The sequence below is a fragment of the Mesoplodon bidens genome, assembly GCF_964165515.1.
Source record: "Mesoplodon bidens genome assembly, chromosome: 14".
NCBI lineage: Eukaryota > Metazoa > Chordata > Mammalia > Artiodactyla > Ziphiidae > Mesoplodon > Mesoplodon bidens.
Genome location: NC_138170.1, coordinates 12836567 through 12851789, shown reverse-complemented (window position 1 = coordinate 12851789; position 15223 = coordinate 12836567). Strand labels below are relative to the sequence as shown.

The 15223-nt window shown below is 38.6% G+C and overlaps 1 protein-coding gene across 2 annotated transcripts in view; it reads right to left on the bottom strand.

Moving 5' to 3' along the window:
- ANAPC1 (anaphase promoting complex subunit 1) overlaps positions 1-15223 on the bottom strand; it is a 100183-nt gene that overhangs the window by 61524 nt on the left and 23436 nt on the right. For both annotated transcript variants that reach the window (XM_081254227.1, XM_081254226.1), the window contains exons 14-20: positions 12238-12372; positions 10757-10897; positions 10132-10192; positions 8000-8187; positions 3916-3990; positions 1631-1899; positions 233-324 (exon numbers count right to left, since the gene is read on the bottom strand). In XM_081254227.1, the coding sequence (XP_081110353.1) occupies positions 233-324; positions 1631-1899; positions 3916-3990; positions 8000-8187; positions 10132-10192; positions 10757-10897; positions 12238-12372 (961 nt within the window). The remainder of the gene's footprint in view (positions 1-232; positions 325-1630; positions 1900-3915; positions 3991-7999; positions 8188-10131; positions 10193-10756; positions 10898-12237; positions 12373-15223) is intronic.

Here is a 15223-nt window from a genome sequence, read left to right as displayed (position 1 = left end):
AGCTTTTGCAAGGCAGAAACTTAGGGATGAGTAACATTTTCCCCCTACACTGAAGAGATTATGGCTTACTACAAGTCAGAGGTCGAACACGACAAACTAAAATCTGCCTGGTGGAAAGACACTGCCCCTGATTTAGAGGCTAATGGTAAGAAATATATCCTCCGCTATTCACCAAGAAAAATACAAGGTAATGTCACTACATTGTTCAGAAAACCTTTAACAGCACACTTACCTTGATCAATTGTACACACTTGTCCAGTAGTTCTGACAAGTGCTGGGTAATCTCTATAGTAATGATCTACATAAGCCTCCAATTTTAAGTCCCTAAAACAATAAGAACATATAAAAAAGAAATAACAAGGAAGGTATTATAGCATTTTCCTCCCAAAGAGTTAGAAGGACTCATCAGTTGAACTTTTCAATTAAAAAAATTTACTTATGAGGAAGAAGACAACCAGATCTAGAGCCTCTGTATTCTATTTCTGGGCTTTAAAGTGCCCAGTATGACAAATGGAACCCAAACTCCTTTTGCTAGATGAATTTGGGGATAAAACTACTGTGAAAACACTGTGGTCCATTTTCTCCTCTTTTAATTTATTAGCTGTGTGATAGTCAGCAAGGCAACTCTATGAATCTCAGTATTTTTTCTTCTAGAAAATGGAGCAACACCAGTTAACTCACTCTCAAGTTTTTAAGATTAAATAAGATAATATGCGAGAAATACTTTACAAAATGTAAAACATTTTACAAATGTTACCTGTTTCAGAGAGCCATGATTAGGGTTTGAAAATCATTTCATTACTAAAGTATTTTGATCATAGTAATGATTTGTCATTAAGAGAAACTGACCATCAATTAAAACTGCCATGCCTCAGAAAAGAATTTCAGTATCTCAAGGAAGATAACAGAAATTAGAAAACATACGACAACCTTAACACAGAGGTTGGCATTTTGATTCAAAGTTAACTTTCTTTATCACCAAGGGTCACAAAGGCTCAAATAACACCTAAGTATGACCTTCCCAGTTCAGTGCCAAACACAAGGTGCTAGAAAGGCTTTTAAAAGTATTATCAGAACAATCTTATTATGGATCCACTAAGAGAGCCTGAAAGACAGGGAAGACCACAGACTGAGACAACAAAGGCACAGCAAAGACAGCCCATGACTAGCAAACGACACCTGTTCTTAGAAACAAACTTGGGCAAGTTTCCTCATCGCTGAAACAGGGATTCTAATACCTACTTTGACAATTCCTACATGTAAATTATGATTTTGTTCACTGTAAACACTATCTGAACATAGGCATTACTACAAAAACAGCAGGTGTCATTACAGACCTTTCACCACAGTCATCCTGTCAAAATGAAAGCTAAGCAGGTCATCCTCACCGTGTAACACACTCCGGTGTCTTCCCATTCATCTTAGGACAAAGACCAGCAACCCCAGCATGACCCACAGGCCCTTCCATAGTGGATACCTTCAAACAATTCTGTTGTTTATAGAAAATGCTGTGGTCTGTTGAAACGGTAGATTTCAGAAATTTATTTGCAAGCTTCCTATATGATATTCATGTCTAAGATCAAGTCAGCTAATGACCTCTTGAAGTTTCTAATCTACAAACAACATTTACCTTGCCAACTGAACGAGAAGTTCAACAAGTGAACGAATTCCTTCTCCCATTAGAGTGTTCAACTTAAGCTCCTCATAGACCAGGTGAAGAACAAAAAAAATTGCAGGTATGTGAGTGAAAAGAAGTGTAGAAGAGTCCAAACTGAGATTCTGTGACAAATCCTCATCCTTCATCTGTGAAACTTCCAAAGGACTCAAACATAAAGATCTATTCAAAAGATGAGACTCAACATTCTGGTGGTAGTCTGAATTTAGTAAATATTCCCAGTCCTGAGAAGAATAAAAAGGATATTAACTTTTTAAATAATCCCTCCTGTAATGTCATCATTAAAAAAGAAAATCAAATTCACTTAAAACAATTCAAGTTCCATTTTCACATTAAGTTGTTAATAGTATGAAAAATCACAATGCTGAAAAATTAGAACCAACACTTCAAATGGCTAAGCAGTTTCCAGGTGCCAGCAATAAATATTAAGACAAGCCACCTTTAAAAACCACTTGAAAAAATGTAGTCACGCCCTCTTAGGGAAGAGACTTTGGAAGAAAAATCCTACTACCTAGGTAGAGATTGAGAGAGAAAAATTTCAGATTATCTTAGGCAATGTCTTATGAGCCAAAAGTAAAGAAGGAAAGGTGGGAAGTGTAGACAGGCAGGTATAAGGGCCACTACATTGATTTGGGTTTTAGTAAGAGGAGAGGTCTACTTGTATCTAGCTGGTATATGTATCTTTCAATGTTTATAAGATGATGATGCTAGTAATGTGCCTAATAGTCAACTGAATTTTATATTCAAACTGTGCTACACTTTACAAGTATTAAGTGTGTTTTAGTTTCTACTTGTGATTTATTGTATTGTGTCAAGAGAATGTGGTCTATGGTTTTGTCACAACTTGGAATTTATTGGTGCTTTTGTCAGGCTCAATACAGTGTGTTATTCTAACTTAAAAACTCTTGGAACAGATATAGAACCAACCATAAAAGTAAAAAATTTATAAGTTAGACAACCAATATAAAAAATTCTGCTCACCAAAAGACACTGTTAAGCCACATACTGGGAGAAAATATTCCCAAAATACACATATGACAAAGAATGTCATATCTAAAATATATAAAGAACTTCTACAGCTTAATATTTTTTTAAATCCAATTTAAAAACAGGTAAAACACCTGAACACAAACTTCACACAAACATATATAAGTAGCTAATAAGCATATGAAACAGTGCCTAACATCATTAGCCATTAGGGAAAGGCAAATTAAAACCTCTTAGAGAAACTGCTTTCCACATATCCAAATGGTTAAAAGGAAAAAGACCGACAGCAAATATTGGCCAACTCATATATTACTCGTCAGCGTTAACATGGTATAACCAGTCTGAGAACCAGCAATGACCCAACAAGTTCACTGCTAGGTATTTAGCCAAGAGAAATGAAAATATATGTCCACAAAGACTTATTGCTGAATGTGGGCAGCAGCTTTACACATAACAGTCAAATAACGGAAATGGGCTAGATATCCAACAGCAGAAGAATAAATAAACAAACTGTGGTATATTCATACTACCCACCAATAAAAAGGCACAAACTACTGATATCTGCAACAACATGGATGAATCTCAAAAGCATTACGCTGAATGAAAGAAACCTTATGCCAAAGATTACATACTATATTCCTTCATTTGTATCAAGTTCTAGAGCTGGCAACGCTAACATATGACAGAATTCAAATCAGTGGACGCCTTGAGAAGAAAAAAATGATTTAAAATGGCACAAGAGAGCTTTATGGAATGATGGAAATGTTTTGTTCTTGAGAGGAGTGTGGGTCACACGAGTGTGCATTTGTCAAAACTGATCAAACAGCATCCTTAAGATCTGAGCATTTCATTTATGGAAATGAAACCTCAATTTTAAAAGAATGTTTTGAAACAACAAGAATACACCCATGGAATCTGATACGTTTGAAAACCTAAATTAAAGAAACACTGCCTAAAAAGGCAAATGCTGTCACTTTAGGTGATCAATTGGCAGTAAAACATCTATAAACCCAAATTTAAATCACACAGCATTATGTATGTTTAGTAATTTTTAGATGATCATCAAAGACAAAAGTGAATAAATAGCCACAGAAAATGTAACAGGTCCTGTCCTTCAAAGTAGCTGTCATTCAGTATTAAAATAAGTAAAAGGTGTTAGAAATACACACAAATCAACAGGAACACTACAAATGTGGGGGACCAGTATAATACTCACAGATTCATTTTTATTAGCAAGAAAAAACAATGCTTACGTCATCAGATCCCGTCTCAGAAGGTCTTGCTTTTTTGGGTGCAATGACTGGGGAAAGTGATCCTTCGAAGTCAAACTGGAAGATAACCCCAAAAGAGAAGACAAAATCATGTAAATTTATCACTGACAACTGATCAACTTAAATGATTCTGAAATCAGTTCTACCAATTATGGAAACTGAGGAATGTCACCAAAACTCATTTTCTCATCTGGAAAAACATGGTATGAAAACCTTTCTTCTAGGATCATTGTGAAGACTAAATGAAATCATCTATGTAAAGCACCTAGTCCAGTGCCTGGGTGCACAGGTACTGCAATGGTAGCTTCCTTTCCTCCCCTACTTCTCTGATGACACAGATCTTCACTCCACTGGTAGAAAGAACAGGACCATTAGCTATACCCAAAATATGCCAAGTCTCAAAGAATCAACCCAGTGTTAGCCAAATGTCAGAACTTAGCAGACATTTATTTAGAGTCTGTCTGCAGTGACAGTCTAACAATTCTATGGCAGAGATGGGTAGCTACTCTCCAAAATCTGTGTTCTCCTCTTTCTCCTGGACCCACAGCCAGGCTATGTATCCCTGCCCCCTCACAGTTAGGTGTGGCCCTCTGACAGTGTGATTATGAATGAAAGCAGATGTCACCACTGCCAGGCCCAGTTAATGAAAACCTCCCATTCATGCTCCCCTAGGCTCTTTCCCTTGCATCTAGCGTCAACTCTAAGGCTATCTTTGAAGCCTCACGTTGAAGAAGACAGATGCTCCATCAGCCTGGGTCCCTAATAACCATGAGGCCTGTTTACCTGCTAAATACTGTTATATGAACAAGATACACATTTTTATTGTGTGTGAGCCATTATATCTTTTGAGAGCTTTCTGTTATAATAGTTAGCCTATCCTAATGAGTTACATAAAAGCAATTTTCTAAAACTTCAGTCTTATTCAATTCCCTCTGGCATAACCTTTGCCACCTGCTACTTTACACAGGCACTGAACTACCAACTAATCAACCATAACCTTATAAATAGCAATAGCTATTTTCCTATGCTATAAAAACTTACATATTTATCAATTAATCTCATTCATCTGAAAGTTGATTTCTATATAAAAACTAAACATAGATAGCAATAATTTTTAAAACTAAATGTTTAAATATAAAACCACACAAAGTACTTTTTTAAACTGAATAAAGTAATTTTAAAAACTGATCAAGAGAACAGGTTTTCTTGTGAAGCATTTAAATAAAACACAGCCCAACTTACACACAGTATTATCAAAAAACAAAAATAACAAGAGCAAAATCAAAGCAACAGATGAAATGATAGCTATCTTACCTAAAACTTCAACCAAATATACCATGCGTGTGTGCACGCGCGCACATACACACATAGTCTTAAGTCCCACAGTCAGAAAGAATGTCCCAGCTATGGTTATCAGATTCATTAAGACCTGGAGTTATGGGAAAGGACAGTGGCGATTGTCTGATACAGATACCTCTTTGTGACATATATGGATCTGTCTTATTTTCATTATTTTAATATGTCACAGGTTAGCCAATCCTGTTATATAATTCTGTGGATCCCTGACCTTGATCTATCACAACCTGGATATAAAATATTCATTTATCTGCCTTCCCCTAGGACAGTCAATTCCATGAGAGGAAACATCTGTCTTCCCTAATGCGTATCTGAAAAGCCTGGCTTCATGCCTGGCCCACATCAGGAACTCAATATCTATCTAATGAAAATATGAGCATCCCAAAGGACAGAAGAGTTAACCCTAGATGCAACCACTCACAGAATGTAACAACCAAAAAGCAACATCTGGCCCAGTCCTCTCATTTAACTCATTCGTAAATTAAGGAAGGCCCAAAGAAATGCCAAAATCACAGAGCTAGTCATTGGCAGAAATTCGGTACTCTACCCTCCACTTTATTACTTAAATGAAAACAAAAAAGAGATATATCTGGACAAAGCAAAATAAAAACCATTTGCCACTGAGGACCATTTCATCCTGAGCTCTGACGGTGAGGACAGAAGACAGCAGGGTTTAACTACGCAGTCCTACAGATAAATGTCAGAGCTGACTTCCTCGTTCCTTCCTTTAGGGTTATCGTGCAATAAGTAAATCAAAGAATCATGTTCTTCTTTACGAAAGAAAAAAACTGTGGGTGCTCAGTCCTAACCACAGCATGGAAACACGAGGGGGCACTGGCTCTCTGCTAGAGAATGGGGCACAGTGATCTGTATTCCTCAACAAGTTCCACAGGACAGTAACATACAAAAACTACAAGAAGCTGACGTGGACTTATTCATATTGTAGAAATCCTCAGTTTCTATAAGGCACAATTTTTTCATATTTAATAAAGAATGGAAAAATCTGGAATGAAGTAGCATTCATGCAATTGTTTGGAATAAGAAAATTGTCCCTATTTTCCCAGGAAAATTTTTCCCAAGGAAATGGCAGAGGGCGATTCTTTCATATGATGCAACAGACACAAAATGTTGAAAATAATACTTCATTCAGGTGGAAAAGGGCATTCATTCAACAAATGTTCACTAAGCACCCATCTATGCCAGGCACTATTGTAGGTCCTAGAGACAGAGTAGTGAACAAAACCAAACAAAAATCCCTGCCCACACAGAATTTACCTTCCTGTGGGAGGAGAAGAGACACACAAACAAAATAAATAAAATATACAGCATATTATATATAATTAGTGCTAAGAGAAAAAAAGGTAAAGGGGATAATAAGGGGGGCATGGAGCGTAGGTACAATTCTACACAGAATGGACAGGGCAGGCTGTACTGAGGTGACATCTGGAAAAGGCCTCAGCTTGTCTTGTCTGAGGGAAGTAATTTTCTCCAGGGGTAACAGCAAGTGCAAAGACCCTGAGGCAGGAATATGCTTGGTGTGTTCAGGGGAAACAATGGAAACCAGTGTGGTGGGGACAGTGTGAGCAAGGCAGGGATGAGTAAACAGTAAAACCAGACGTGAGAGAAGCTGGGTCACGTGCTGTCTTGCAGGCCTTTGGCTTTTACTGAGTAGGATGGGAAGGCACTGGAGGGTTCTGAGCAGAGGAGTGACTTGATCTGACTTTATTGGACAGGATTACTCTGGTTGCTAGGTGGAGAGGAGAATGAAACAGGTAAGCCATGAAATGCGAGTCAAAAAATAAAAACTATAGGGGGCTTCCCTGGTGGCGCAGTGGTTGAGACTCCGCCTGCCGATGCAGGGGACACGGGTTCGTGCCCCGGTCCGGGAAGATCCCACATGCCACGGAGCGGCTAGGCCCATGAGCCATGGCTGCTGAGCCTGCGCGTCCGGAGCCTGTGCTCCGCAATGGGAGAGGCCACAACAGTGAGAGGCCCACGTACCACACACACAAAAAAAAGTCATGTACCACAATGTTCTATTTACAATAGCCAGGACATGGAAACAACCTAAGTGTCCATCAACAGATGAATGGATAAAGAAGATGTGGCACATATATACAGTGGAATATCACTCAGCCATAAAAAGAAATGAAATTGAGTTATTTGTAGTGAGGTGGATGGACCTAGAGTCTGTCATACAGAGTGAAGTAAGTCAGAAAGAGAAAAACAAATACCGTATGGTAACACATATATACAGAATCTAAAAAAAAAAAGATGGTCATGAAGAACCTAGGGGCAAGACGGGAATAAAGACACAGACCTACTAGAGAATGGACTTGAGGATATGGACTTGAGGATATGGGGAGGGGGAAGTATAAGCTGGGACAAAGTGAGAGAGTGGCATGGACATATATACACTACCAAATGTAAAATAGATAGCTAGTGGGAAGCAGCCGCATAGCACAGGGAGATCAGCTTGGTGCTTTGTGACCACCCAGAGGGGTGGGATAGGGAGGGTAGGAGGGAGGGAGACGCAAGAGGGAAGAGATATGGGGATATATGTATAACTGATTCACTTTGTTATAAAGGAGAAACTAACACACCATTGTAAAGCAATTATACTCCAATGAAGATGTTAAAAAAAATTATGCGAACATTACATTGATAACTACAGAGTATCTCAGGAGGAAAAACAATTATCTGTACTTACATTCCTTGTCCATGCTAAGCGGTCTGTGTTATAACCCATCATGTTCATGAGACAAGTCACAAATAAGTTCCACTCTGAGTGATAACTGGGTCCTCCTGGAGCACTGTGGACACTGTACCACTTGACAAGCATCTGAACAGCTACTTCTTTTGGCAGGATAAATTTAATTGCTTGCAAACAAGTTTGTACTGTTAAAAGCAAAGATTAATTTTAGTATGCTTCCTATGCATGCATTTCTTTTCCCCTTCTACTAAGAACATTTTTTAATTAGTACTATATAAAGGCCAAGTACTATGAAAAAAGAACTGCCATTAAAGAGCCAATGGGACGCAAATCTGACCTAGCCAATCAACTGACACTGAATTTAACAGGGCTTGCGAGAGATCTCAGGGCAGCTTTCTGATCGTTAATTTTGGATCAGAAAGAGAGTAACCAAAGAGCTGAGATTACCTCAGACAGAAGTGATTGACATCCATGGCGCTGACAGTTATTAATAGCTCCCCATTTCACTCTCAAAAATGTCCTAGTTTGGACAATAAATTAAAGGCCATTCTAACAAAAAGACACAATTTCTACATTAATAAATTCATATAAAATATTGCTTCAATACTTCAGTAAATATGTAATGATCAATATACACCTCCTCAAATAGCAATGCTTACCTAGCATTAAAATATGTTCTGAATGATTGAACATTCTGGTTAACCAAAGCTTTACAACTTTTCATTATTTCTGACGGCATTGTTTCTAAAATGTTTTACATGCTCTCTGATCAATCAATATCATGTAAACTATAACTTTCCTAATGACTCAATATCATCACTATGACTATCACTGACAGTGCTACACTGTCATACAGTGACCCCCTCAGGGAGGCAAGGGCTACTGCTATAAAGAGGCCTGGGTCTGCTTTTAGTAGGAAATGGCCCCAAACTGCAATGTTTTCGTATCCTCCCATAATCTCTTTAGAGGATTCTTTTCTTCCCTTCCCACTGGCACTGTCACCAGGCCCATCCTCAGCAGCATATGCTTTTTCTCATCAATTTGCTACGTGTGTGCATATACAGCAAAGGTTGGAATCAAATGAAACCAATGTTAGAAAACCTAATAATCAAGTTTGTCATGACTGAATCCAAAATAAGTGTAAACCAGATACTGCCTGAGGGGCTGAGGAAAGCTTTATAAGTACAAAAACTTACGTGCATGAACTATGTGACTTCTATTTGCTCGTGAGAGAATAAGATTTTTTTTTTAATTAACCTGTTATTTGTTTTTATGTACTTTGGTTAGGCTTATACATCTTGAGATCACTGGCTAAATACCTTTCAGAAAAGCAAGCCATCTCCATATGAACTCAGAATATCATTTACTACACCAATGAAAGATACTTCCTAAAACGCAAAAGTCATTCTAGCCCACTTAGCAAATTCCAGAATTCACACAATCTGCCAACGCTCTGCTCTGGCAGTTAGGCTTTGAAACTAATAGATGTCCTGAATTTTCTTATATCATACAAGCATTCTTTTCTTAATTTACATTTGTTGGCAAATCTTTTCAACTCCACAGTTTTCTTTACTATTCTATGTTCAGAAATATTTTTCACCTAGTACTTTCCAAATTGCATTTCAATAATAATTCAAGCAGACTCCAATTTTATCAAAATACTCCTGAGTGTATTTTTACTATAATGTTGTTTTATTCAGTTAAAGGCAAGTATGTTAATTTTCAATGTATCTAACAATTGAGAGATATATTTTTGGATTAAAAACCATCAATATGCCAAAAACTATTTTAGTTGCTTGGGCTTCCTTGTTTTTGAGATTTTCTTGCAACAGGCGTGTCCATACACTGTAATCTCACTGCATGGCTTCTTTTTCATAAGAAATCTCACAGAAGCAGAACTAGCACACACTTCCCGGGTTCCCCCAGCCTTAGAGCACACGTGGAGCAGACAGAGCAAAGTGCCCTCCAGCTCTTTTTTAAAGCTTCTCAGCACAGTAGAAAACTCCATCTTACAGCTTCAAAAAGAGCAAAATTTTTTAACCCAATTATTCATGTAAATCAGCAATTACTCCAAATCTTTTAAATAAAACTAAGAACACACAAAAGTGAGGTTTGATTCTTAATCATACCTAACTCAGAAGTGGCAATTTCAGGAATAGTGATCCTAACCATGGAGCCATTACTCAGTTCCTAGGGAAAAGAATGGAAACAAATAAGAGCAAGTAAATAGAATCTGTGCATTCTAAGTCTCTGAATGTCTTAAAAATAGCTGATGCTTCACAAGACTGTCTGTCCAACAAAAATGCAATAAAATAAATGAAAAACAAGCAATATTTTTCAAACAGAATTGAATACTTCGAAGTTTTAGAAACAATAAATGTACTTATTTGTAAAACATTTACAAAAATTCTTGTCTTTAACAAAGTGTCTAATTTTCATATAGACACTTGAGTCACCATCACCAAAAATAAGAGGCTCACTTTTAACAGACAAAAACCATGCCCACGTAGAATTCAACTGATTGAACAAGCTTTGTTTTCAATAAATTTTTTAAGAATACATGAACTTCAGAAAAGTTGGGCAGAACTACTTTAAAGTAAAATAGGGCAAAAAAATGATGCATTACAAGAGATTTTAAAAATCACAAGAAACGTTTCCATTTTTCACAAAATTCTGCATTCTGACAAACTTTAAATAACAGTCACAATTCTTGGAAAGTTGCCTAACCTTTTAAAAATAAATATGCATACTTACTAGCGTTACCCTGTTATGGACAGGGTCTCTTATAGAATGAATGTAAGTTCCAAGCTGTTGGAAAGTATAATCCTCATTATAGAGAGAATCATGAAGCTTTGAAGAATCCCTTAGTTCTGGAACTGGGGACAAGAGAACAGCCTGTAAAGAGTCATAAATACAACACGTGTGAAGCATGTTTTGAGAAATTAAGGTTAAAGAAACTATATATCTTTTTTGCATATGGTCTAGCAATTGTACATAATGATTTAAAACCATTCTGCTCTAATCATGTCTAAGTACCTGGTAGCAGACCAAGGTCCTCACCAAAGCAACTAGAAAAAGTCGATAAAAATAGCACATCTGATGGACAGTACTACAAAGCTGTGGAGACTACCTGGACTTGAGGGACCAAGATCAGGAGAGAAAGAAAGGAATCGGAAGGAGGTGGCCCCAGAGTCTTACAGCACTTGGGATCTAAGTGGTCTATCTGCAATCCCAAGATAAACCTATTTAAAACACAAATCCTAACATTCTTAACTCCATGCTCAAAAACCTATAATGCCCTGGAGACTGCATTCGGAATAAAAACCTTTTCATCCTTTCTTTTTCAAGAGCCTGTTAGGAAGACAGTGTAAATCCTAGCTCTACCATTTATTAGCTGTATGTCGGCAGACCAGTAACCTCCTTGTACCTCTCTCTGTGCCCCTTTGTAAAACAAGGATTCATATTTTCCTCATAAAGCTGTTTTAAGGGATTAAATGAGTTAATACATATAAAACACTCAGAACAGTGCCTAGTACACAGAGAGCACTAGAAAACAGGTTATTATTATCCCACTCCCTGCCCTGCCTCACCCAAGAGACTACGTGTACTTTTATAAGCGTTCATTCATTCCACAGACTTCTTGAGTCTTCACTTGTATGCTGGGAGATGGAGATACAACTATGTGTTAAAATGTTCCGCACTGTCCTGACTCCACGCCCACACCCATGCAATTCCGCTTACCCCAAAGCTCCCTTCCATCTACAGACATCCGACTTACCCTCCAGGTCCAAACCAAGGTAGACACGTCTCTAGAAGAGGAGCCTCTGATTCCACCACATCATCCCATCAGAATGTATCTTCCTATCAGTGAATCTCCTATGGTACTTTCTGTTCCTCTTAAGTCTTAATAGTCTACCTATCTTAAATTATAATCTCTTAAAACAGACTGTACATCTGTTCCACCCAAGTAAATTGTAAGATCCCTAGTTGAAAAAGAATGCATCACTTTCCTCACTGCAGCACCTTCAAAAAGTACCTTACACATCAGAAGGGAAGTCAATGTATGTTTACTGAATCATTTGTGTTTGAAAATAGACACATTCTACAAGCATTAGCCAAACTTCCAATTCCGTCATCGTTAAAACAGAAAAAAGTTAACCATGGGAAGAACTAATATTTGACCAAACTTCTTTAAAACACTATTAATTTTTGACAACACCCACTCCCTGTCTTACCTCATCCAGGGATCCAAGCAGCTTACTCAGAGGGTTAGGAGTACTAACGCCGTCAAGTGGGGTGCTGGGCCGAGGCATCGTGTTCGACATTGTCAGGGAGGGAGCTGGCAGCCCAGGAATAAAAACCTTTCCCACCTTTAAGTGATAAAAAAATGTGGAAAAAATTAGCTTTAATGTTTTTGTTGTTGTTGTTGTTGTTGTTGTTTTGGCCACGCCACATGGTTTATATAGGATTTTAGTTCCCCGACCAGGGATTGAACCCTGCAGTGGAAGTTCAGAGTCCTAACTACTGGACCACCAGGGAATTTCCTACTGTATCATGTTCTTAAATGAAACGTTAAGGCATGTAAGCATATATTTCTTTAAATATTTCAAAGTCTATGATCACCAAACACGACTAAAAAACAGAGAATTAAAATTTTAATAATGTATCAAATTCTACCAACCAACTATGAATATCTTGGCATAAATTCTTAATCTGATTCCTTCTTTTCATAACTAAGGACTTCTCTGGGGGCAGAAAACAGGGAGAATGTTAATATAGTCAAGACACTATACAAAATTCAAGTATACTATGCATTTTTCTACCTCATTGGTGGTAAAGGCAGCAGAGACACTAAGCTTTCAGAGACTAGAGAGAAAGACACCAATTACTTCTTGGGAGCCAAAAAATTTAGGCTGAAGCGATACTCAAGAAATTGAATCCAACCTAATTCAAACTGTGCTCTCTAGCTCACAATCTGTCTTCTGTCATAAACTTTCAAATACTTCTTCCTCAAAAAAAATTTACATAAACTCTTCATTGACCTTAAAAGAATGAGCCAGCAATCCATGCTAACCACTCCTTCCTTTTAGCTACCCACAGGGTTCTCAGGAAAAACACAACAGAAATTCACACCCACACAGGCTGAAAACTCTTGATAAGACTAAGAGGAGATACTCAGAACTAAAGTGGAATTTTGACAATATACATAGTTATGTCAATATACTACCCGAAAGCTAACAGAATTACAGAAGTTGCCCAAATAAAATCCTTAGGATTAAAAAACAAAAATGACAGGAGAACTAGTATATATATAAAGTTTTTAAAAAGCCATCAGAGACCACCCCCCTCCAGTTCATAAAAATATGCAGTAAGCACATTCCCTCCTATTCCTCCCACTAATTACCACCACAACAAAATCTGCATGAAATGTATGATGCAACTAGCAGAAGACTCTAAAGGTGAGGAAAGAAGACTGACTGGCTAGGGCCCTGAGAACCAGGAATAGACTATGAATTCTCTAGCTTTTGTTGTTGTTTCTCCAACTCCCTACATAACCAGGCCTTGGGCTCTCGAGAGGCCTGCAACCCAGAAATGCCCACAGGCACACACCAAAAGAGAGCCCATGAAAACCTCGCTCTTTTGGCCAAAACTTGGTCAGGAAGAGAGACTAAGCAGGGCAGAAACACTTTCGCCCCACCTGCCCCGCTTGCCCCACTTCAGGCAAACACACAGAAAAAGCCACAGCCCTCGGTGCCCGCCCCATCAGGAGCTGTGTTTGAAGACTCCGGGCAGGGTCCTGTCATCCCACCTGCAAGGACTAGGTGGCGCCCTGCCCCAGCACAGAGGCGAGGCCTATCTTACAGCCCAGCCATGCAGTAACCAGGGGGCATCGCCTCCCCTCATCAGGCACTGCAGCTGCAGATGCTGCGGACAGAGCCCTGCTCTCCTTCCCACGAGGCAGCCCCTCTCCACCTCCCCACCGTGTGCAGCAACTGTCAAGGGGGAAGGGCCTGGCTTTCATCCTCCCTCTGTAATAAAAAGCAGCCTACCTCTCCCGTCCCTCTTCCAGAGACTGTGGGTGGAGTACTCTATTCCATCCCCACCCTGCAATAACATAGCAGCAACCCCTCGCTGTCCCAACTAGGGAGTGAGGGGAGGAATGGAGAGGAAGGAAATAGAGAAAAGGACTTTCTAAATACGTGTATGAAATCCTGGTGTGTCTTTTAGGATTAAAAAACAAAAATGACAGAACAACTAGTATATATAAAGTTTTTGTGAAACTGACCAACAATGAGTGACCCACGTGTGAAACTGACCAACAATGACACAGTAAAAGATCTGAGAACTAAACACTGATCTATAACACCATTCGGTTCTCAAACTGGCCTCTAGGTAACGTGGAAGTTGAGGCAGACCACAATCTCATTATGGGAGCAGACAGGAAAAAAGACCCCATCAGGAAAGGAATAGCTAGAAAACTTTTAGACAATCACCAACCTACTCCAGACAAACACGATAGGAAAATACTGCACCCCAGCCCTCGGCCCTGTGAGCAAAGGCCAGGTGGGAGCCTGGACTTCCACTATCACCTGGCTGTAATGAGGCACCAATTTGGGAAAAACAAAAACAAAAAGCTAACAGTACTTTGGGTTAGCAAGAATGTAAAGAGACTTCGAGAGCTCTCATACACTGTTGGAGGCACGGAGTACAACCTTGCAACCTTGATGCAACCTACACTTTGGAGAACAATGCGGCACCATGCGGCTAAGTTGAATATGCATATATTCTAAAGGCTAGGAGATATATATTTTTTAAAAACTTTTTAAGCATTTTTATTAGAGGAAACAGCAAAACAACCCTAGGGGCTGGTAAAGTTCTGGTATAATCATACCATGGAAAACTAGGTAACAGTGCATGAGTCAACAACAGCTACACGTCAACACAAATAAATCTAAAAATAATATAATGTTGAGCAAAATAAGTCAGAGAAGAGTATGTGGTATGTTTCCTTTATATGAAAATCCAAAAACAAGGAAAACTAAACAATTTACTCGTCAGTGATACATACATAACTGGAAAAGCTAGTAATAAAAACAAGGGACTGATTTATTCCAAGTAAGGATCTCTGGGGGATGAGGATACAGTGAGGAAACAAAATCCAAGAGACTGTAAATATATGGCAACATCCTATTTCTTAACCTGGGTAGTGCTTATATGAAT